We start from the raw sequence: 23,497 nt of genomic DNA on the forward strand, positions 1-23,497 counted from the left end.
CGGAGGGTGCCTCTTCCAGATCACGTGTGCTCTTCGTGAAGTCTGAGGTGAGGGCCTGTCACGCTCTCTGTTTGAAATTTGGGCCACGATTCTTACAGAACAGGCTACCCCTCCTCCCGGCTGGAGTGGAGAGAACAGTCAGGAGTCACCCTGGGGGGAGGGGGGGGAGGGGGGCCTCCTGTACCTTTTTTCTTGCCTTGCACTCAGTTATGGACAAAAACCCTCCTCCCCACCGTCCCTGCCTCCCTTTCATCGGTTATGGAGATAGCTCCAAGTAATGCTTAAAACCGGAGAGTATTTTTCATTTTAAAATTCAAAAAGAGAGCAGTAGCTAAAAAAGCAGCAGCGTTCCCTCTTCAGAATGCCTTGGTATCTATTTTCTCCAGTTTAACTAGTTGGAAAGTCACTCTAAACTGAGGGCGCCCTTCTTGGCAACAGAGAAAAACTGCCATAGCAACAAACTTGGAAGCGCACGCATCCCTAAACTGAACTGGCCTCTTGCCTTCTGTTTTAAGCATATATCACAAGTCAAAACGAATTAAACACAAGTCCAGTTTGCAATGGTCCGTCACTAACCCGCCTCATTGGAGCTATCCGGAGGCATGTGGGCTGGAAGAGGGCCTGCAGAGTCCCTCCCTTTGTCTGGGATTGCAGACCGCCTGCCAAACCAGCCCCGCACAGGAGTCCACAGCCCGGCGGCCCCCAGCCCGGCTAAGGGGGCCGTCCTGAGCGGCTGCTGAGGCCCAGCCAAAGGCCCAAGTGCGCAGGCCTTCCTCCCTCAGGCCTCCAGAGTCAATCAAGTGTCACGGAACTGTCATCAGGAGAGACTTCATAGGTGAACACCGCAGGATCCAGAGCTGACACTGGGGGTTTTCCAAAGAAATGGAAAAAAAACTAACACAGGCCACTCAGGAGAATATAGCCAGCAAAAAGCAGGAAGCGTATCAGGTTAATATTTTAATCTGTACATCACATTTTTTTTTTTTGCAAACCATTACAGTTTTATTTAAATTAACTTTTTCTTGCAAAATAGTCATTTCATTTTTTCCAACAAAATCTTATAAAGGCAAAAATAAAATCTTATTTTGGCAAATGTCATGAAGTTGATACTGGCAGCATATGGAGTTAGTTAAAAATAGACGGCAACTTCTAAATATATTCAAGATTATTTTTCTGACCATAGTCAAAGACAAATTTTCATTTAAAGTGTGGCTCCACCCAATGGAGTTGTTTTTTGTTTGTTTGTCTGTTTGTCTTTCAACTTCATTTTCCGGATGCAGAATATCATGAGCTCATGACTTACATAAAGGGCCACAAACACTGCGCCTGGCTTAACAGCGCCCTCCCCGTTTTAGGCTGGAAGTCAAGTCATAGTCCTGTCATCGTGGCCCTGCTGGCCATCAGGGAGGGTAGGGGCCTGCTGCCTGCCCACCTGCCGCCTGACCCAAGTCCTGGGTAGGCTGACCTGTGTTCTCAGGGGCCAGCCGCAAAGACCCCAGGATACCTTTCACAGCCTAGTGCGGACTCAGGGAGTTGTAGGTAGATGCCACCCAGTGTGACGTTTATTGCTTATGATACAAATCAAAGGTGTTTCTTCTCACCTTTTCTGTATTTCAAAGTGTATTTTTTTTTTTTTTTAATTACAGCGAACTGTTTTTGTTTTGTTTTTTTTTTTTTTGAAGAGCCCTTTGCTGAGACAACCTCATGGGCAGGTTGGGAACCAAAGTTCTTGGACACACCTTTGGGCCTAAGCCAGGCCCAAGGCCGAGGCTCCACGTGCCAGCTCGGTGGAGTTTCACCCTACAGAGCTGGTCATCAGGCCAGGTCAGGGTCAGCTGATCACTGCCCTGGACAACAGACCAATGAGCCCAACACTGGAATCCACTGGAAGTACAGCTCCAATCCAACCTCACTTGAGTTCAGCAGACGCTGGACTGGCCTCTGCTCACCCTGCCCTTCGGCTCCCACCCACACCCACCACCCAAACAGTACCTGAATCTGTATGTGCAGCTCCAAAATCCTGCATCCTCACCTTCTCAGCCACTCAGCCCTTGAGGTGAACATTATAAAATATAGCCTGATTCTAAAATACAGAGTCAGTATTTTACAGTGTGTATTAAAAGTGCCTTTGTCACATGTAAAAAGGAGTCTGAACTAAAACAAGCGTGGGTGTTAGGTCCTAGCCCTGTGGTGAATGCCCCACAGCTGGTGGTGCTCTGTCCTCCAGCCTGAACCCCGGCTCAGCTGGAAGGGGAAGAAGGATCAATCTTCTCGGAGGAAACTGGTTCCACTGGCCCCTGGCTCCAGACTTCTCTGCACGCTGGATCACGGGTCAGTCACTGCCTGGGCTGGCAAAAAGCACAGGAGACAATGAGAGGCTGGCAGGACCCCAGCCCACGTCTGGGGAGCAGGCGGTGGGCGTGTCTGTGCACACGTGACAGGGAATGGCAGGCTGACAAGACAGAGAACAGCAGAGCAGGGGGCTGGGGCAATGCGGCCGCTGCTGGGGGACCCTCGGCTTCGAGGACTAACGGGCGTCCCACCTTTCCTCCACCCTCACCACTTCTAGGAAGTTTGCCAGACACATGCTGGCCCCTAGACTGGGTCCCTGCTCTGATAGGGCAGAAGGCCTGAGCAAAGAGGACTCTGGGGTCCAGTTCTGGCTCTGCCCTTCATTTGCTGAGGGACTCTGGGTAACTCTCTCAGCCTTCATGGGCCTCGTTTTCTTAATCTAAAAACAGGGTGACTGTACCAATCTCCTAATGAGGGTGCTGGAAGGGTACAAGGAAATGTGTGTGTGCTCTGAAAAGAGCATTAGAGGCCTATCTCATGACCACAGGGGCACCAAAAGCAGAGAGGAACAGAGCCTCTCCTCTGCCTCTCTGTGGCCTGGGGTGGCGTCACCACACTCGATCTCCAGGAGAAAACCATACACACTCCCGTGGCCCCAGAAGACCCTGCAGCCTTTACAAAAGACCTGGCTGGAGCATTCCCTGGGGTTCCTCAGTCACGGGGTCCCTACTGCACACGTCCCGAGAGCCTGGCCCAACAGGCCGACCTCCTCCTGCCACGCTCAGGACAGTGAAGCGTCCGGGCGGGTGGACACTTGCCCAAGACCATGTCTCCGTCCCAACCACACACCGCCATCCCTCACTGCACTCCCTTCTCCAAACATCTAGAGCCCCCGGGGGTGGCCCAGGTGGGCCAATGGAGGTGGCCCAGGTGGGCCCAGGGTGGCGATGGAGAACAGAGGCTCTGAACTCGCACAGAAGGGGTTCGAACCCTGGCTCTGACACAGCCGCAACTCCTTGGGCAAGTCCCTCAGGGTCTCTGAGCTACGCTTCCTCATCTGTAAAATGGGGTGAATATCTCCATTGGGTTGTTGTCAAAGGAGATGATCAGCGCGATGCCTGGCGCGGAGTAGGCGCTCAGCAACGTTAACCACAAGTGCGTATAGAGGGATGAGAGGGGAAGCCCTACACAGTCGTATGAAGTGGAACGTCAGGGAAAGGGCTGCTGAGACTCCTGATACGCCCTCCCCGTCCAGGTGAGGCAACAGCCAAGAACTCAGAACAACAGCCTGGACTTGGCCCCGGCCCCCCGACTCCTGGTCCAGCACTCCCTCCCTACTCCCACGCTGCCTCCTCTCACCATAAATGCCCACGTGGGGAGGACTCAGAAGGGGTGGTGCTGGAATGTTCTGCAGGGGTGAGGGCCATCACCCCGGGCAGCCTCCTCCTGAAGCTTCCCTTGTGACTGGAATGAGCCCCCATCCCTCACAGGGCCCATGTCCTCATCTGCAAAACTGGTTTTTCTAGGCTTCCGGTTCTTCAATTTCTTTGGCCAAAGCCCTGACGGGGAGAGGCCATGATCTAATTCTTCCTTCCCAGCCACCGCCCCCCCTTCCCAAGCCCGCCGTCTGGCCTGCCCTGGTCCCCTGGGGCACTGGGCCGCCTGCAGGAAGGACAGCGGGGCGGGAAGGGGCGCAGCTCTAGCTCCTGAGATTTCAGGGAGCCAGGGGGCTTGGATCACACAGTCTCTACTGTATCAGAGCCGCTGAACGTTGAGTTCCTAAAAATCATCAGCCCCCCACCTGCCTACCAGTCCAGGAGGGGTCTCCCGAGCAGCCGCTTTGCCCATGGAAGGAAGCGTCAGCAGGTGGCACCGCAATCATCTCGGCAGCAGAGGGGAGGGGCCATGCTCAGCGCCAGGTGAGGGGACACGCCAGGAGGGGGCTCTTACTTGGAAGGTGTTAGACAAAGGTGTAGTGGAGTCCGTTGCTTAAGGGGGGGTAAGGTGGCACCGTCCTGGAGGACAGGGGGGCTTTAGGCGGGAGGAGGGCCAGCTGCTGTGCTAGACGGGCAGACAGGAATTAAGTGGTGCGTTAGGCTCCTCGTCTGCTCCTGCAGCACCAGACGCCCTGCACGGCAGGGCCGGGGTGCCGTGGGCCCCGCTGCCCACCACTAACAGCCTGGGCTTGCGGGGGGCACATCCATGGGGCCTGGCGGGAGCCTGGCCTGCAGTTCCCAGAAATGTCTCTGAGCTGGAGAGAGGGAGCAAGAGTGAGGAAAGGCTGCAGCAAAGGTGGCCACTGAGCAGGGACGTGACTGCGGGGTGTCGGGGTGTCAGGTCTGGGGTACGCTCGCCTGCTGGTGGTAAGGAAGCCGAGGACAGTAGGTCCACATAGGTAGAGCAAGCACAGGCCAGAGAGGAGGGCACTTTACGCAGGGAAGGTGCCCCTGCTGGAGCCCTTGACATGGGGAGGAATTCAAAATCAGGGAGCCCCAGGATCATTACGAGGAGGGGCCCGGGAAAGCCGTCTGCTGTCTCCCCAACGAAGACCCCCTCTCAGCCCACGCACATGTCCTCAGGGGAGTCAGCGACTCTGTACGGGATCCGAGGTGGGAGACAGAGCACAGGCTGCCCCTTGTCCTCGGTCACACCCATGGCTCTGCTTCCCAGGGCCGGCCACTTCCAGGTCCAGCAGGCCCCACCCGTGGTCACTTCTAGACCCTTTGGCCAGGGTTGGAGGACTGGTGGGGACTGTGACCCCACTTCAGGCTGGTGAGAGACCACCCCTCTCACACCTGGCCAAGGGCACCACCTAGACATGCAGTGGCGGCTGCATCTGGGGAGAAACAGCACAGGTGAACCGTGAGAGCTCACACAGGGAGGGCACAAGTGGGTGGAGAGAGGAGCCAGGAGTCTCCTTCCTGGCGCACACACACACACACGCGTGCACACACACACGCGCGCACACGCACACACACACACACACACACACACACCCCCTCCCATCCCATGGTGCTGGTTTTTTCCCACTGGACAGCAAAGTCCCACTTCCCAAGCCCTGTTTTCTGGCACAGGCCACTCTGATAGGTGAACAGTGACTTTGACTTGGGAACCAAAGCAGGGACCCCAGGGAGGGTTAGAGGGGCCCCATTCTGCCTTGTCCCAGCAAGAAATCCAAGCACCAAAAAGCTTTCCTGCCCCTTCTTCGTGAGGCCAGAAACCTTAGCCTTGACTCCTTAGCTCAGGAGAACAGGAAAAACCTGTTCTCAACCCACAATCTCAGAGAAAGCGGAATAGCAGTACCACTCCCAAGATTTAAGAATGAGCTCTACACCCTCTCCCGGGACACTCCTGAGCCCCAGTGCCCCTCGCAAACCCTGCAGCGCGCCTGGGACAGGGGAACATACCACCGTCCCTCAACGACCGACAGGCCATGCCAGGCCCTGAGCCCAAGGAGCAGGGGGTGGGGCCCAGCCTCAGAGGCCGTCCGCGTGGCCTCACCTGCCACCTGCTTGCTGCGCTGCGAGGCCTCGGAGGCCAGGGCGTAGGAGATGTTGATGATGCGCTCCTGCTCCTGCAGCTGCGAGCCCAGGCCGGCCACGCTGTCCTGGTCCTGGCCAGACACTGGCTGCAGGTTGCACATGCTGTGGGAGAGCCAGAAAGCAGGCTGTGGGCCTCGCCACCCCAGGCACCTGCCTCAGGAGAGCAGGGTCTCCCTGGCCTGAGGATCTCACCCTTTTGGGGGCATCAGATAAAAATGGTGCACCTTGGGGCTTCCCTGGTGGCGCAGTGGTTAAGAATCTGCCTGCCAATGCAGGGAACACGGGTTCGAGCCCTGGTCCGGGAGGATCCCACATGCCGCGGAGCAACTGGGCCCGTGCGCCACAGCTACTGAGCCTGAGCTCTAAAGCCGCAAGCCACAACTACTGAGCCCGCGTGCCGCAACTATTGAAGCCTGCACGCCTAGAGCCCGTGCTCCGCAACAAGAGAAGCCACTGCAATGAGAAGACCGTGCACCACAAGGAAGAGTAGCCCCCGCTCGCCACAACTGGGGAGGGCCCGCACGCAGCGACAAAGACCCAACGCAGCCAAAAATAAATTAAATAAAATAAATTAAAAAAAAAAAAAATGGTGCACCTTCTCTCCAGACAAAGGTGCACATGCTTCTCCCCAAACACCTAGTCACAGCTTTGTTCCTCCTTTGGCGGATCGCAGACCTCAAGATAAGGGTTCCAGCTCTAAGCTCCTATTAAATCCAGGCGTGAAAAGGCTAACCGCTCTCTGAAAGGGAGGCCCTCAAATACCCGGTTTACGTTTCTGAGGCTACAGAGGCTGATGCGACAGGAAAGTCACTTCCTGGGGTCCCATCCTGGCCTCCAGGGATGTGGGCAAGGCCTCTGGCACCTCAGGACAAGGCTGGGCCCCTGATTCTGGTCTAGGGGTCTGTGTGAGGGAACATGGGCCCTAAGGCTGGGAGGGCCATCCTTGGAGCCTACCTCCAACTGTGTCCACTTCACCACCACACTTGGCTCCACTCCCCACACTAGCCAGGACCACGGGACACAGATTTGGGGGCAAGGGCCTAGGATGGCCCTCTGAGTGCTTTAGGACCTCCCAGATGACCTGGGCAAGCTTCCTCGCTGATCTGTGGGTGACGTGCTGACAGCCGGCCTGCTCCTCACAATGAGCAGCGCTGGTCTGAGACGGAGGCCTGACAAAACACTCCCCGGCCAGCCCAGCCCAGGGCCCATTCAGCTGAGACACCCCTGGGGTCGGCCTAGCAGGTCGTCAGGGCTCAGGCAGCATGAGGGCTGACCTGGACCGGGCAAGGATGTTCCGGATCTTCTCGGCTTTGCGGTACCGCGCCTGCAGCTCCTCCAGGCTGGGCGGCTCTTCAGGATCCAGCTCCACGTAACGCTCGGGGATGGAGACCTTCTCTGGTTTGGAGAGCTGAGGAAAGGTGGTGGGAGGCATAGATGTTGGGTTTGGGACCTGCTCTCCCCATCCTGTCCCCCGCCATGAGGCACGCGGAGGAGCCCGCAGACTTCAGTAATTTGCTGAGATCACAATGGCAGTTCACTGTGCAGTCCCGATCTGAATCTGGGTTTGACTCCAAAGCCCGTGTTCTATCTACCGTACCAGGCAACCTCCTACAGGCCAAGGGAAGGGAAGGGGGAAGGCAAAATAACTAGACCAGTAAGCCCTGAGGATACAAATGATCACCCTAAAAGCTACCCTTGATGTGATCTGACCTCTCCGGCCACACGGACCCACCTCTGCCCCTGCTCTTTCCTCTGCCTGGGATGCTTCTTCCTTGGGCTCCATGGCCTCTTTCTCATCCTCCCACCCTCACCTCCAGAAGGCTTCCCTGACCCTCCTTCTCCCATCCACCCACCCCTGCCACTCCCTCCCGTTTCCTGTTTGTTTCTCCACTGTCTAGAGCAGGGACTTGGTACTTAGTAGCCCTTCAGCAAGCACTCCTTGGATGGGTGGCTGGGTGGCTGGGTGGAGGGATGAAAGAAAGTGATAGTGCTTTCTGTCCCTACAAAAGACCCAGACAGGAGGCAGCCGCTTGAATCTACTGCTCTCAGGAGGAAAATGACCCCAGCTCCTCCCCACCAGTCTCTCATACAAACCCAAAAGAAACCTCAGCTTGGTGAACCTTTAAGTGGGCCAAGAACGCTAAAGGCAACTTTTGCACACACCTCAGGGAATTTTTTTCTTCCTTGAACTACATTAAGGGTGCCTTTGGGGTTGGTTGAAACTTCCAAAAACAAGCTAAATCCAATCCCAGGGCAAATCTGGACTTGAATTTAAGCCCATGCAGACCTTTCATTCTGGTGAAAGATGGCAAGAAATAAGCTCTTTTCTGTTATTTCCCATGAGGGCAGATGCAGAGGAAGGAAGCAGATTACATTGTAGCAGGAGGGATTTAGGTTAGAGATAAGGAAGAACTTTTTCCCCTGGCTGGCAGGCCAATTAGGACACCGCAAAATGCACTTCCATTGCCAAGGCAGTGTGTAGAAGCTTCTTTTGTGGACCTGAGAAAGCATGGACCTTTGGCTGTTTCAGAGGTGCCAAAGGGAAAAGGTCTGAAGGCAGGGGACTAACCTCGTTAAACCCTGGAGCCCCAGCTGATCCCAGAACCCAGCAACTCCACAGGCGTCAATTTGCCCCCATCCTGTCTGATCTATCCTTCATGTGGTGAGAGCATTTCCTCTCATGCAGTTTCAGGCCAGGCCAAGTCCTCATACAAATGTGTCTGGGATATCTGTGGGCCACTGTGCACTTCATTCAACAGAGTCGTCATTCAGCAAATATTTACGGAGCATCTACTGTGTGCCAGGCCTGGTGCTGGGTGCACAAAGGTGAACCAAACAGCCAAAGACACTGCTCTACAGAGCTTACAAATGGCACAACATAGGCCACAGGACACCACCCTATGTCTTGAAGATCCTAAGTCTGTCACGCTCTGACTCCCCTTCTCTTCCCTTGCGTAAGAGACGGTCCTGACTGTGGTTACTTGCTTTTCTGGGCCTGCCCGGCCATGATGCATTTGAGCCACCAGAGGGCGAAAGAACCCAGACCAGACCTATCCAGGTCTCCTAGCCTCTGCCATAGCTGGATATTTCACCTGTGATTTCTAAACCTGCCCTGCCTTTTCCCCAAGTCTGACTGCCCAAATTGGCCTGACTGGCCAGATGCAAGACCAACCCCTGGTTTTCCAGGGAACATATCCTAACAATAACAACTACCTCATCACATGCCTACTATGTGCCAGGCCCTGTGCTCACAGCTTTGTGATCATTGCTAACCATTAGGGCAATGTGCTGAGTCACTTAACGCTCCCCACAACCCACATTACTGCTGAGGAAACTGAGGCACAGAGAAGTTAAATGACTTGCCACAAATTACAAAGAGAGACAGATCTGAACCTGCATCAAAATGCCTGGTCTCCTCTGACTACCTCCAGGTGCTGTTCATCCATCCTCCTGGGCCACACTGAAACCGAGCTTGTCCTCATTCAGGGCAACACCCCACCACGCCCGCCCAATGCCCCTGGGAGGGTTGGTCAGGCTGGCGCCTGAAGGCTGGGCCTCCTGGGGGCAGCGTGAAGGAAGCCCCTGCCCTCACCTCTCTGCTGATGTCCACGTCATAGTCTTGTGGTTCCAGGTCCAACTCAGTGACAGGCACAGCCCGCACCTTCAGCCAGCCATTCTCCTCCTTGTCCTTTCTGTCCCCTTGTACGGCCCGTTCCAGCAGCTGCAGGTCAAAGTCCTGCTCGCGCTTCCACTGGTAACAGAACAAGAGGGTGAAATGTAGTCACTTCCTGACTATCCCTTTTGGGTAGGTCTTGCAGGCACTGGGGTCCTTGGGAAGATGGGCCTGTGACTCATTAGGGAAAAGCTGTGTGACCATGGACCTCAACCTATCTCTAAAACAAGGCAGCAGCAATTCTGTGACACGGATGGTCTCTGCTGTGTTCTGAAACTCTGTGACAGAGAGAACAAGGCCTCTGCCCCTTTGATACAGCCGGACTCCAGACTGCTGATTTCTCTCTGATATGGGCCCCAAAGTGTCCAAACCTCCCAGGCACAGGTCTAAGATCCACGACTTTAGACTCACAATGGTCCCCAGGGATACAGGAGGCTCCCAGGTCCAAGAAGGTGACCCTAAAACAGAAGCTGGGACAGAGCTCAAGAGAAAAGGTTTGCCGCTTCTGTGGCATGACAGATCACGGAAGCCCTTCTGGTTCGGGAGCCATATGTTCCAGCTCAGAAACAATGGGAAAAACAAACCCTCTGAGGCCCTGGTAAGCAAGTGGAATAGCCAAGAGCCTCTCTAGTGGGCATTCCCAACAGGACACAGTTAAGGGTGGGGAACAATGCCCCCACCGTGGGACTGGGGAGGTGCAAGCAGGAGCAGCTTGCGGCCAGTGAGGCAGATAAGCTGCTGCGTATCACACATCTATTTGGGGCAGATGTTTTAAGTTAGAAAAACCAAAAACATGTAAAATTTAAATGTTAAATCAAATGCAACATTTCCAACTCTGTAACAAGCAGGCTTCACAGAAGGAAACTCTAACCCAGCCACTTTAAGATCCCAGCACGATGGTTTGGCTCCGCCGTGGCCTTCCTAATCACCTGTGGCCTGCATCCCCATAGGCCTCGATGCTGAGCAGGTTGTTGAGAGGAGGGAATGGGCCCAAAGCCTCCCTTTTCTTGAGCAGAAGCCAAGCAGACGCTTCTCCATCCCAGGTTGCCTTCTCCTTCCCACCCCATCCACCTCACAGAACCCCAAGTGGTCACCGTTGTCTTTAATGCCCCCTCAAGCCCTCACTCACCCAAGCCCCAAACCCACTCCATAGCAGCACATTTCACCCATTCGTGCACAAGCTCTCCATACTGACTCTACGTCAACGTAATCGCTCTTAGGTGATGGTTTCCAATTAAAGTGTAAAAGGATTAGGCAGTTGAAGATTCAGGGATGAAAAATTAATTTAATGATTCACAAAGAAAACACACATTTTCTTACACGCTCACCAGTGCCCCAAAGAGAGACAAGACCTCACATAAACCCAGCCTGATTGTTTCCACAAACAGAAAAAGTTCACTGGACTCTACAATGTATCCTGGGGAAGAACCACGCCAATCCATTATCATTAAGCAACACGTTTATTGGCGCTGAGGCAGAGACTTACACAAGTCTTTTTTTTTAAAGAAAAAAATTACAAGGTATTCAAGTTACGATTTTTAGATCATTTTTCTACATTTGAGACATCAGGTTGTGAAAAGTCAGTTTTACCTCATCATATGACATTTACTTATAAAGTTTAAAAGTTACTGGCTTTGCAGCTTTTCAGGATATGAGTATCCTGGGTCTGACCCCTATGGTGTCTAACAGCTGCAGAGAGGCCCTCTGAATACAGATCATAATGTATCTTGCTACCTGTTCAAGTTATTAAATACTAGAAACACAAAAAGTTTTCCGTAAGAAATTGTGCCGATGGGGCCGGAGGAATTAAAACTGAACCACCTCAGACTTGGCAGAATTTATTCCAACATGCAATCTCTGAAGTCTGTGTCTACTGTCCAGATGTGAGGCATGGACTTTGATAAATTCATCATGCCCAGACCTCTGACAATGACCACGGACGGCCCTCAGGCAGTGGGGCTGGCTCAAACTTGCGGGGCAGCTTTTGGGATAAGGGAATTATGAGTCAGTAAGCCTGCATACAGGGGGCAGCAGAAAGGTGAGTCACACATGGGAGTGCTCACTAGGCTATGGAGAAAAGAGCTGCTATTATAAGCCTGGTAACAAGAGCACAGGCCAGTTAGAGAATGGTTGATGCAAATTAGAAGCGTCTGTAGACACAATCAGGCAGGATTAGAGAGGCAATGAGCGGTAACGCTAAAAGCAAAAGAGCTTGTGCAGTGAATTAGGGGAAGAGCAGTCAGGCTAGAGGTCTAGGGAAACATTTGATTTCAAACAACAGGGAAAAGTCAAATGGAATGTTTCCATAAGGGACCTAAGGCGACAGTGGGCAGGGTGCAGTGCCTGGAAGCACCACCAGGGGGCAGCAGACACCCCGGCTCCCCTGGGGCATGGGGAGGCCCGTCAGCACCGCAGTGGTGGGAGAGCCCCAGTCCTCAGAGGTGAGGGGCACCACCCTCTGCTCAGTTGCCCCACAGGGCACCCGCTTGGAGGTTTGGGAGGCTGGTTGGCTTGCACTCCTCCTCCTCAAATCACAGCACCATCTTTCTCCTCCACTCCTCGAACCCTGTACTTCCCGAGTCCTTGGTTCAGCTGAGAGACTCCGAATGCTTACAAAGGCCTCCCTCAAGCTCGACTGCAGAACTGACTGTGGACGTTCTCTCTGGCTCCTGGGCTCCTGCAGTGACATCCTCATTCCTGCTCTAGTTCCGGGGCTCCCTCTGACCAAGTCACACATGCGTCCCGGCTTGTGGACACACAGCCCGTGGGGTGTTCTCTGAGCCATCCAGGTCGACAGCCCACTCTCTCGGGGTCGAGAAGTGCTTGTGTCTGGGGGACTCGGGGAAGCTCTGCTCCCTGTCCCAGCCCCGCCTGCCTGGACCCTCCTAACATACTGAGCCGAGATCTCCAGGGAGTGGTTGGCTGAGGTAGCGGGACGAGGGCAGACCCGTCCTCTCTCCTTGGCTCAGCATCCTCTTGCGCTCCCGGACCAGCGCCTTCTGGTGCCGCTTCATGCGCTCGAGCTGCTCCTCCGCGCTCATCTTGCCCCGCTGGTGGTCCCCTGAGTACAGGCGCTCCAAGGCACTCCTGGGTCTCTGAGGGGCAGGAGGGACAGACAGGGCAGCTGGGCTGGGAACACAGAGGGCAGCTGCCCCACTGGCTTCATCCCCGTCTCTCTGTCTCTCTCTCTCTCTCTCACACACACACACACACACTCTCTCCAGTTGGGCTCCTCCTGGCCACTGAGAAGCACCTCCTCTAAGCACACTCGTGGACATGATACCGCTGGCCCTCACGGGCTCTCTGGGCAGCACCCAATTCTGCAGATGCAGACACTGAGGCCCAGGCCTGTCCAGTTGGGCACAAGCACATCATGGGCCACAACTCAGGGTGTGACTCACTGGGCGAGACTGGGGAGAAAGGTGGGAGCCCCTTGGGAAATGTGGAGGGCAGTGTGATGCCCTTCTTGGTGGGCAGTGGTGAAGGCATCACGAGCACATGGTGACAGGGAATCTGAGCTCTGGAGGGGTCACCTGACAGGATCGCCAGTTACCGTCTACCTCGGAGCCCTTCCCTCTGTGCATGAGGGAGCAGTGAGCCCCTCAAGAACTTCTCAAGGCCACTCACAGGGTAGGTCACCTTGCTGCTTTCGGCATCTAGACCCCTCTGAAGCGTGACGTAGGGAGCAATGGTGGACGACTGCTGGAGCCTTGACGTGGACCCCGAGAGCCCTTAGTGAGGAAAGAGAAATGCAAGTGGATTTGTGGTGAGGAGGACAGGCCACCAGCCCCTTCTTGATCACCTCCCACTCCCGTGAGGGGGCCACGAGGACCCAGCCAACAACCCACGCTTCTTCCTCCCCAGGGCCCGGAAGAGCAAGGCCCCAGGTAGGGAACGAGGGGCCAGCTCATGGGTGCCCTCTGTCCCCAGAGGAAGATCTGGGGACTACCCTCGTCTTCCCTCACATGCAGAAGACCTGGGCTGCTTGGCAGGAGGAAAGGACGGAGGGCAAGGAATGCCCTGCATCACTTCCTCCTGATGAACTCCTATGCATCCTGTGTGACCCAACTTGGATGCCTGCCTGTGAGAAGCCTTTTCAAACGCTCTAGGCAGAATCAGTTATTCCCTGTATTCTTCAGTGTATTCACTGGTTACTGCACTGACCACAGTGTCAACATGCCTGTCTACAAATTCAACAATGCCTGGTTGAATGAATAAATGACTGAACGAATAAATGAAGAATGGAAAGAAGGCACCAAGCATTTACTGAGTACTTACTATATAACAGGCAGGCACCGTGCCAGGTATTTCATATAGATTTTGTCCCGCTGGCCCTACAAAGTCGCATTACCTAACCACTGTGGAGGTACGCAATCTAAAGCTCAGAGAGGTTAAGCAACTTGTGCAAGGTCACGTGGAGCCTCAGCCCGTGCTTTCTCCACTAGCAACATTCTTATCAAGGCTGGTCCCTGACATCTGGAAACGGGCATCACACTGACTGAGGACTCCACCAGCATTTAGCACATAGGAAAAAGAATGATAAATGTCCTGCAATGCCCAGAGACTCCTGAGCGACACAGAACTGTCCTGCCCACAGGCCACTAACACTGCCATTGATGAACACCTCTAGGCTGTAATGAATGAAGGGAAAAGGGTCCGCAGGCACAGTGCCAAGGGTTGCTGTGGCCCAACTCAGCAAAAGCCAGTCCCCTCCAGGGACCAGCTCAGGACACAGCAAGCCTACACAGCATCGTGGGCTGGGAGTCACATAACCCCATAGGAGTCCAAATCATGGTGGTGTGGCCTCCTGTTTCCACACCCTGTCAACGGGGGAAAGCGCCTGACCTCCCACCAAATGAGGGAGTGTGGTCAACCTGCTTTGGGGTTCCAGATGGCCTCCTTTTAAAAGGATTTCAGAAAGAGGATCTGGCTATGGGGAAAAACAGGGCATGGGTGAGCCTAATGGCCTAAATCTGTTCCTACCCCCATCTCAAAGGGACAGGGGAGGAGAGTGAGAAGACCCAACTGAGGAGAAAGGTGTGTTTGTTTAAAGAAAGGACTCATTGAGTCTTAGAGTGACACAGAAGAGGAGAAAAGCCTCTGGAAGGCATGAGATGGGATGGCCAAGCTGATGACAGTCACCCAACATCCCAGCCTGCAGGGTGGGATTCTGGCTCTATCACTTATTGGCTAATTGGCAAGTTGTTTCATTTCTCTGGGCCTTGGTTTTCTTATCTCTAAAATGGGGATAACAATAGTACTTCCCTCACGGGATTATCACGAATCTTAACTAAGTGAATATAAAGTGCTTAAAACAGTGCTGGGCTTTAGAGTAACTGCTATTATCATTGTTCCCGGGGGGGGGGGGGGGGGGGGGGGGGGGGCAGATGTAATAAAAGAGGATGAGAATCAGGATGTGAGCCAGAGGCAGGAAGGACAGGCCCTCCCTACAGCCCAGAGTCCGCTGACAGCTGCTACCCAGGCTGAGGCCGCATGCTGCAGGCAGAAGGGTGTGAGGACCGGGCAGGGCTGGGGAGCAGTGGTGTGGCAGTGGCGGGGATGCCCAGGAAGACTCCATGGAAAGTCTCGCCTTACCTCTGCCTGGCAACGTCTGGTACCTGCTCTCAGAGCCCACGAGTCCCAGGGAGGGAGGGGCCATGTCCCCAGTGAAGGTCGCCAGCTCAGGCTCACTGACGTATGACCGGAGTTCCACCTGTGGGCAGAGTCTGAGGCCGTCATACCTGCCCCGCTGCCGTCCCTCTCCCCACACACAGCGGGGCAACCCCAGGGGTCCCCCCTGCTCACCCTCGAGTCCCCGTTCACACACTGCCCCTGCTCCCGGTCTCGCTTCCTCTCGTCCGACTGCCGCTTGAGGCCCCTCACTGAAGTGTGCCGGATGATGGTGGCCTCCCTCGGTAGAGGTGGCACGGCCGGGGGCTGGTCCTCCGGGCTGTAGAGCTCAGGGAGCGGGGGCCTGGGAGGTGCCTCGTCTTCCTGCTCAGAAACAAAACCAGAACCAGTGCCCGGTGACAGGATGCTCAGTGGCACCATCACAGTGGTGGCCCAAAGGGAAGGAGCAGGCCACCTTGGGTCTGCAGGGAGTGACCACTTCAGCCCAAAGATGCCAACATTTCCCCTGGTTGAGCTGTGAGGTCGGGAGACGTCTCTGCTCCAACCCCATCCTTCCCTTTGATTCACACATCCTCCATTTTTCAAAGTGTGATCTACACACAGTCCAGAACTCAGGACACGGGTCCATGCTCTCATGGCACTGGCTCGGAGTGCACCATCAGGGGAGGCAGGCTGGTAACTCTGTGTTTACCTGTATGTTTATGACAGCACCCCACCACCGCCACCCCATCCCACCATGATCAGACGGAGCCAGCCCACGGTCCCTGCACCGTCTCTGGATCCTTCAGCAGGCTGGGGATCTGAGCAAGGACCATCTACATCCTCCTGCCCTTTCTATCAGAAATGCACATGGTTACAAAATATTTCCTCCTTCCTGACTCAGGCACAGAATAGGCAGTCAGGATGGGTGACTCACTGCCTTCTCCACAGCCCACTCCCTGGGCTGGGATGAATGTAACTATTTTCCTTGAACCCCACTGTCCACAATGCTCTCCGAGAGCTGTGGCCTCTCTACAGACCGACAGCCTGGCCCCTGACTGCCATGAACACCCACTCCTGGCACAAATGACCACCCAGACTCCTTCCTCCTAACCGCCCCCTTTCTTAGCCTAATTTTGCTTTGTTTTTCAGAGTTCAGGAAAGGGTGCTGTAAGCTTGTTTTGCAAAGGTTTATCAGCACTCTTCTAAAGCAACACATTTCATTACTGTGTGAAGTTTAAGCTGCTTACCTAAGATACCCAGAGGCTCTCTGAGCATCAGTGGTTTCCAAACCCTGACAAGATCTTGGAATCACCAATTCCTAAAAAAGCCCCCCAGAAAGATAAATGCAAACCATTGATTGCCTTTGATTGAAGGGAATAGAATGTCTGGAGACAGAGGGTGGAAGGGAGACATTTTATTGCATACTTTTTTATATCCTTTGATTTTGTACCCTTTCAGAGTATTGTTTAATAAAAAAATGACATTAAATTTAAAAAGCCAAATAAAAATGAAAGAACCATAGCTACATGCAACAATATGGGTGAATCTCACAAACATACTGTTGAAAGGACGCAAGATACGAAAGAATAAATACAGTATTATATATGGGCTAAACAGAAGTGTTTCGGATGCAAATATAGGTAGTGAAACAAAACAAAACAAAAAAGCAAGGAAATTATCAAAAAAGTCAAGATAGTGGTTACCTCTGGGAGAAAGAGAAAGGGCCTACACTGGGAAGAGACCCACAGGCCCAAGGGCTTCTGATTGCTGGCAAAGTCCTATTTCTTAGAGTCACAGACGTAGAGAACAAATGTATGGATACCAAGGGGGAAAGAGGGTGGGGTGGGAGGAATTGGGAGACTGGGATCGACACATATACGTTATTGATACTATGTATAAAATAGACAACTGATGGGAACATACTGTACAGCACAGGGAACTCTACCTAATGCACTGTGGTAACCTAATGGGAGGGAAGTCCAAAAGGGAGGGGATATCTGTATGTGTATGGCTGGTTCATTTTGTTGTGCAGTGGAGGCTAACACAACATTGTAAAGCAACCATACTCCAATAAAAATTAATTGAAAAAAAAAAAAGTCCTATTTCTTGGTCTGAGTGTTGGTATGAAATGGGTAGTCTATTATTATTTACTAAATTATATATTCATGTTTTATGTCAATTTCAGGATGGATACCATTGTTTCACAAAAATAAATATAAAACAAGCAACCAACAATAAAAATGGTAAAACTGGGGCTTCCCTGGTGGCGCAGTGGTTGAGAATCTGCTTGCCAATGCAGGGGACACGGGTTTGAGCCCTGGTCTGGGAAGACCCCACATGCCGCGGAGCAACTAGGCCCGTGAGCCACAATTACTGAGCCTGCGCATCTGGAGCCTGTGCTCCACAACAAGAGAGGCCGCGATGGTGAGAGGCCCGCGCACCGCGATGAAGAGTGGCCCCCGCTTGCTGCAACTAGAGAAAGCCCTCGCACAGAAACGAAGACCCAACACAGCCAAAAATAAATAAATAAATAAATAAATGGTAAAACTGGTGAACATATATACAACTAGAAGGAGGGGAGAGAAGACCCACCCACCTTGGTGACCCTGACGCTCAACCAAGTTGAAAGGCCCTGCTTCCGAGCCACAGCAACCAAGCTATGAAGAGGAGCCTCTGTCCTCATCTATTTCAAGCTGCTTGTTCTGCACAAGGGGAAACTGAGGATGCTCAGAGAGGGCATGGGCCTTGCCTGAAGACCCAGAGACAGACAAGGGCTGGAATCCACGCAGTCCTGCTCACAGGCCTTTTTCCCTTTGCTCCTCATCCCAGGGGGCAGGCATCTTGCATTATATCAGCACCTGTCTGTCCCAGCCACTCCTGCTATTTGTTTTGCTATTTTCTACCTCCTGTTTTGTGGCTGGTGCTCCATGACTCTTAGATCTGGGAGTGGGAAGGAAATCTCAAGATAAAGAAGTTCACAATGACCCTGGTTCCCTGCGCCTATCTTCCAGCTCTGGGCTCTAGACCATGGCTGGAAGCAGGTGAACGGTGAAGACCAGGTATAGGAACTCATGTGTTTTAGCCAGCACTGTGCACTGATCTTGTCAGACGTCCTAAGCATACACGGTGCCCAGGCAAAGCTCCTTCAAGCCCTTGTTGGCAAAAACCTAGAGGTCTCCATTCCAAGGTCCCCTCTGCTATAGCTTCCCTGACACTTGGACCAGGCCCCTCATGTTTTCCAGCCAAGGCTGGCCTGCCCTGGAAACATGAGCTATCACAGCACCTGACCACATCTTTTATTTCCTTAGAGCCTTCTGTGCTCCCAGACTCAGCCAAGGGCTTGGCCCCTCTCTATGCCAGGCAAGCCAAGGCGTTGGCCCAGGCAACCACACGGGCCGCATACCTAACCTGCGGACCAGGGCTGAATGTCCAGTTAGATGTCAGATGGCACAAAGAATGGTCAGGAGATGTGGACTGGATTTACTAACTAATATGGAGACCTTATGCACATTTTAACACCTTGGGCCTCAGTTCTCTTATCTGTGGGATGGAGATACTGACCTTCCTGTCTATACTCCCAGAGGTTACTGTGAAGACCACATGCATCCTCACAACCCAGCACAGTCCTCAGCTGCAGGTGGAGATGAGGACACTCCTCTGCTAAGGGGAGCTCACTGCCCAAGCTGCAGGTGGAGATGAGGACACTCCTCTGCTAAGGGGAGCTCACTGCCCAAGCTGCAGGTTTGCACGGAGCCCTGCATGGGGCAGCCACACACTTGTCTGCACAACGCAGATCACAAATTCTGCCCTACTCAGTGCAGTCACTGCCTCTTGCTAGGCTTCAGTTTTCCCAGCTGCAAAATGGGAGAGGTGGGCTAGATCACCTCTAAGGGCCCTTCCAGTTCTGGGAGACTAAGCACAATGGCAGGGGCCCCTACCTCTCCTTAACTGCTCATGGCTCAGGAACCCCTCAGGACTCTGGCTGGTCTGTCTCCCCAAGCTTCCCTAAAAGCTTCTCTCCCAAGAGAAGAGGACCTGAGGACAGAGAAGGACAATCATCTGCCAGAGAGGAAACGACAGCGCCCAGCTCCTGGTCATCAATACTCACAACTTTGTGCTTCGTCTTGGTTGGTGACTGAAGGGGAGACGTCACCTTCCTCAGCTGGGGCGGGTGAGGTCGGTACGGCACGTAGGTTTGCAGCTGGGGGAAGAGTCGAACCTCCAGAGGGGTCCGCATGGGGCTGGTGGGCGGGCTGGGCTGCAGGGGCGGCTTGCTCTCAGAAGAGGAGATTGAAGGCACAGGCGGGTGAGGAAGCAAAGGCACTGTTTTCCTCTCTGAGGGGTGTGGAGAGAAGCAAAGGGTGCGATGGAACAAAGACCCTCTTCCTCGGAGGACAAGGGGAGTGACTTAGGCCACGAAGACCCGACCTCCCCAGGGGCCATCCCCCAGCTCCAGGCGCTGGCCTCCACCACCCCCACCCCCAGGAAGATGGCCCGCTCACCCGGATTTTTGACCGATTCCACCAGGATTCTGAAGTTCTCTTTATTTGCACTCAGGCCTGCAATGACATCTTCGATCCTCCAGAGATCCTTCTGTATCTGCGATTTCTCCTGAGGAAGATGAGGTAGTGGGTTCATTTCCTTCTTAGCTCCTCACCAGAAGTTTCTTCTTAGGACTTGTGCTGTCATTCAGACAGAGCCCCTCACCCTGGGGGGCAGTATTCCCTTTGGAAACCCCACCAGGTCTAGAGCCAAGCCTGCTTCATGGCTTCCTGGGCAAGTGCAGACGTGAAAGATGCCCAAGGTCCAGGGGAGAAATTTCAGAGAAGCTCTCATAGTCTACCTTTCCTGTTTCCACTTCATTTAAAAATAAACTCCCTTAAATAGTGTACGATTCCACTTATATGAGGTTATCTAAAGTAGCCAAATTCAGAGACAGAAAAATAGAAGAGTGGTTGCCAGAGGCTGGGACAAGGGGGAATAGGGATTGTTTTTTTAATGGGTACAGAGCTCCAGTTTTGCTGGGGGGAGGGGGGAATGCAGATTGTTGTTTAATGTGTACAGAGTTGCAGTTTTTCAAGATGAAAAGATTTCTGGAGATTAGGTGTACAACAATGCGAATACACTTAACAGGACCAAACTACACTTAAAAATGGTTAGGTAAAATTTTATGCTACGTACATTTTACAATTTAAAAAAAAGACTGTCTTAGGCAACCATGGCAGAAGGGAAGAGAAGGCAAGGACTAGAGGTTACACCATCCCTAGAATATAAAGAGCATCTTTTTGAAGACAGAGCTGAATCTTGGGATTTGGGATTTAGTATAAGGGGCAGTGGATATTATTTGGCAGTAAAAAGGAATGAAGTACTATGTCTGCTACAACATGGATGAACCTTGAAAACATTATGCTAAGTGAAAGAAGTCAGACACAAAGTGCCACATACTGTATGATTTCATTCATACGAAATGTCCAGAATAGATTAAGCCCATAAAGACAGAAAGTAGGTTAGTCGTTGGCTAGAGCAGGGGTAGAAAGTTGGGGTGGGGATGGGGGGTGACTGTAAATGGGTACCGGGTTTCTTTTGGGGCTTGAAGGAAATGTTACACAACTGATTGTGGGGATGGTTACCCAACTCTGTGAATTTGTTAAAAAAAAAAAAATCAGTGAATTACATACTTTAAAATAGTGAATTTTATGGTATGTGAATTACATGATAAAGCTGTTATTTTTTTTAAAAAGTATGATGGGAAAAGAGGCAGGCTACACAACCATGCGCAAACTCTGAGAAGCTACACCCAAACCACCAGGGAAGAGGCCCTAGAAAGAGGTGAGCAGGGTCTGCTGTGATTAAAGGGTCGTGGGCACCTTTTAATCAAGTTGTGTAAACATCAGATATGGTATTCTTTTAATTTAAAAATTATCATGGTCCCACCCCATGGACTTAAAAAGGAAGGCTCCACACCCCTATCTCCTTTCCAGGTACACTGCCAGCCTCAACTGGAAGAGTTCTCACGTGTGTGATATTTATGGACCACTGTTCCTGGATACATCCCCACAGGGCTGGGCAGTGAGCAGGTTCTCAGTACATGTACGCTGAATAAATAAAGGACCAATCACATAAAATTCCCTGATCAAATACTATCTAACAGGCATAACAACAGACGTCTGAAGCCTCCCTCCTAAGGGGAGCTCACACTCTCATACTCTCTCCACCCTTCCAACACCACTGCACATCCTCAGGGCTGATAAGCAAATAACAGGCTTAATGCTCAGCTCCACACTAAAGAACGAGTGTCCTAAAACAGACATGTTACTGAGCTAACAGGATTATCTCTAGAGCTGAGGTCCCCAAGCAGAGTGTTGGGAACAGGTGAAGAAGGAGCATGGGGTTAAGGTCATCTCTCCCTCTTTCTCTTTCCTCCCCTGGCAGTCTACCTGGCGTACTTCTACCTGTCAGTTCACAATCCTGCCCCCATTTTGCCTGTCACCTCAACATGTAAGAGAAGAGCAGAGAGAAGCAAAGGCCAGAGAACTTCAATCCAAGGACGATGGAATTTCAGAACTTAACGACAAGGTGAAGGAAGCTTTTGGGGAACACGAGAGTGGGGTTTCATACCTGTATCCTCACATCACACCGAGCAGGAAGGCTCCAATGTACTACATTCAGCAAAGGCTTGAACTCACTGTCCAGAAGTAGGGACACCTACACGTAGCCTCACCTCTCACTGACTCTCAGAGTTACCTGGAAGTTCTTTTATCCTCTGGTTTCCCTGTTTGGGTGGCCATGAGGATCTTCATAAATAAAGCTACTCATCTTTACTCAAAAGGCTATGGGTTTTCTCACAGCCAAACCTGGCTAAAGAGGGGTGAGTTTCCAAGCCCCATTACTGAGAATTTGCATATGGGGCTGCAAGCCTATCTCCAGTGTCAATGATTTATTCAGGACTCTAGCAGCTTGCCTGGTCTAGAATTACACCAAAGAAGTTAGCACAGAGCCTGCTCAAAGAAAGGCTTTGTGAGCTTCCCAGGTCATCGTGGCACTCAGGGAAAGCATGAGCAATGCCACTAGGCTAGGTGGAAATCAAGCTGCAGGGACCAGGCTTCAAACTGGCCTATCTCCTAGTAACTTATAGGGCTAAGTTCTCTAGGAAGTCTGTAACAAGACCTATACATGGCACCCATTTGTTTTTTGGAGGGAAAAAAGGATTCTGGGCCTGCTGTATGTTAAATTACCACGAAATAAGGTACAGTAGAAATACAAATAGCCAATAATCATAAAAAAAGATGTTTAACCTACTAGTAATTAAATGAATGCAAATAAAAACATGATGTCCTTTTTCAGCATGCAGACTGGCAAAAACTGAGAAGACTGATAACATCAAGTGTTGGCAAGGATGTGGGTAAACAGGTTGAGTACTCTCATGCACTATGGGTGGGAGGGCAAATGAGTGCAGCCTTTTAGAGGGTGATTTGGCGGTATCTGCCAACATTTAAGATGTACACTCATGTCAACCCAAACAAGTCCACTCCTAGGAGCCTATCTTAGATAAATGCTCATAAACAAGCTCTAAAGGCAGTTACATAGATGCTCACTGTGATACCATTTATAAAAGCAAAACACTGCAAATAACTTAAATGCCCATCAGAAGAGGAATGGCTAAATAAAGTATGGGATATCTACACTATGAAATCTGTAGCATCAAGACCAACAATGTCTAATACAATTCTGAGATTATGTAAATCTTCTATAATCTGTGCTGTCCAATACAGAAAGCCACTAGCCACATGAAACAATTGTGGTGTGACTAAGGAATATATTTTTAATTTAGTTAATTTTAATTAATTTATGTTTAAATTTAAATAGCTACTATACAGGGCAGCATAAACTTGGGGGTATCTTTCTTGGAAAGATTTCCATTACATAAAGTTATGACAAAAAAGCAAGTTACCAAACAATGTGTAAGTATGATTCCTGTTTAAGTAAGCCCAACTCCCTCCCCCAAATAAATTATATGATACTATGTACGTGCATACGTTTGGAAATGCAAAGAAAATGGTCTGGAAGGCAACACTGCAAACCGATGGCACTGATTACATGCTGGGAAGGGGAGGGACTGGGCAGAGAAGGGAAGGAGGGAGGAGGAGCTTTTGTGTCCTGTTTTGGTTTTGCTTCTCATTGTTTGGACTTTTCAGGGAGATGCATTTGTGTGTTTTCTGTATAATTAAAGAAACATAAGGAATGAAAAGCTAAACAAAAAATTAAGGCTGAAATTAATGTGGATGGTTGAAGTCTAAGAAGATAAGTCTAAGGAGACCGAACAGTTCAAGGAACTAGTAACTAGAAACAATTGTTTAAAGGACTTTGCCAGCAATAT

At 51.9% G+C, this 23,497-nt stretch overlaps 1 protein-coding gene across 10 annotated transcripts in view; it reads right to left on the reverse strand.

The window, feature by feature from the left end:
- Positions 1–963: 963 nt before the first annotated feature.
- Positions 964–23,497, reverse strand: part of PLEKHA7 (pleckstrin homology domain containing A7) — a 213,268-nt gene continuing 190,734 nt past the window's right edge. For 7 of the 10 annotated variants that reach the window (XM_036859552.1, XM_036859556.1, XM_036859558.1 and 4 more), the window contains 11 exons: positions 19,623–19,731; positions 19,229–19,455; positions 15,313–15,501; positions 15,103–15,220; positions 13,135–13,238; positions 12,402–12,602; positions 9,427–9,585; positions 7,109–7,242; positions 5,794–5,936; positions 4,243–4,353; positions 965–2,348 (listed from right to left, as the gene is read on the reverse strand). In XM_036859552.1, coding sequence (XP_036715447.1) covers positions 4,253–4,353; positions 5,794–5,936; positions 7,109–7,242; positions 9,427–9,585; positions 12,402–12,602; positions 13,135–13,238; positions 15,103–15,220; positions 15,313–15,501; positions 19,229–19,455; positions 19,623–19,731 — 1,485 coding nt within the window. In that variant the 3' untranslated portion in view covers positions 965–2,348; positions 4,243–4,252. Of the gene's footprint in view, positions 2,349–4,242; positions 4,354–5,793; positions 5,937–7,108; positions 7,243–9,426; positions 9,586–12,401; positions 12,603–13,134; positions 13,239–15,102; positions 15,221–15,312; positions 15,502–19,228; positions 19,456–19,622; positions 19,732–23,497 lie in introns of all 10 variants that reach the window. The other 3 variants (XM_036859553.1, XM_036859555.1, XM_036859554.1) reach the window with 3 other exon arrangements.

Source organism: Balaenoptera musculus, chromosome 8 (genome assembly GCF_009873245.2).
Source record: "Balaenoptera musculus isolate JJ_BM4_2016_0621 chromosome 8, mBalMus1.pri.v3, whole genome shotgun sequence".
Lineage (NCBI taxonomy): Eukaryota > Metazoa > Chordata > Mammalia > Artiodactyla > Balaenopteridae > Balaenoptera > Balaenoptera musculus.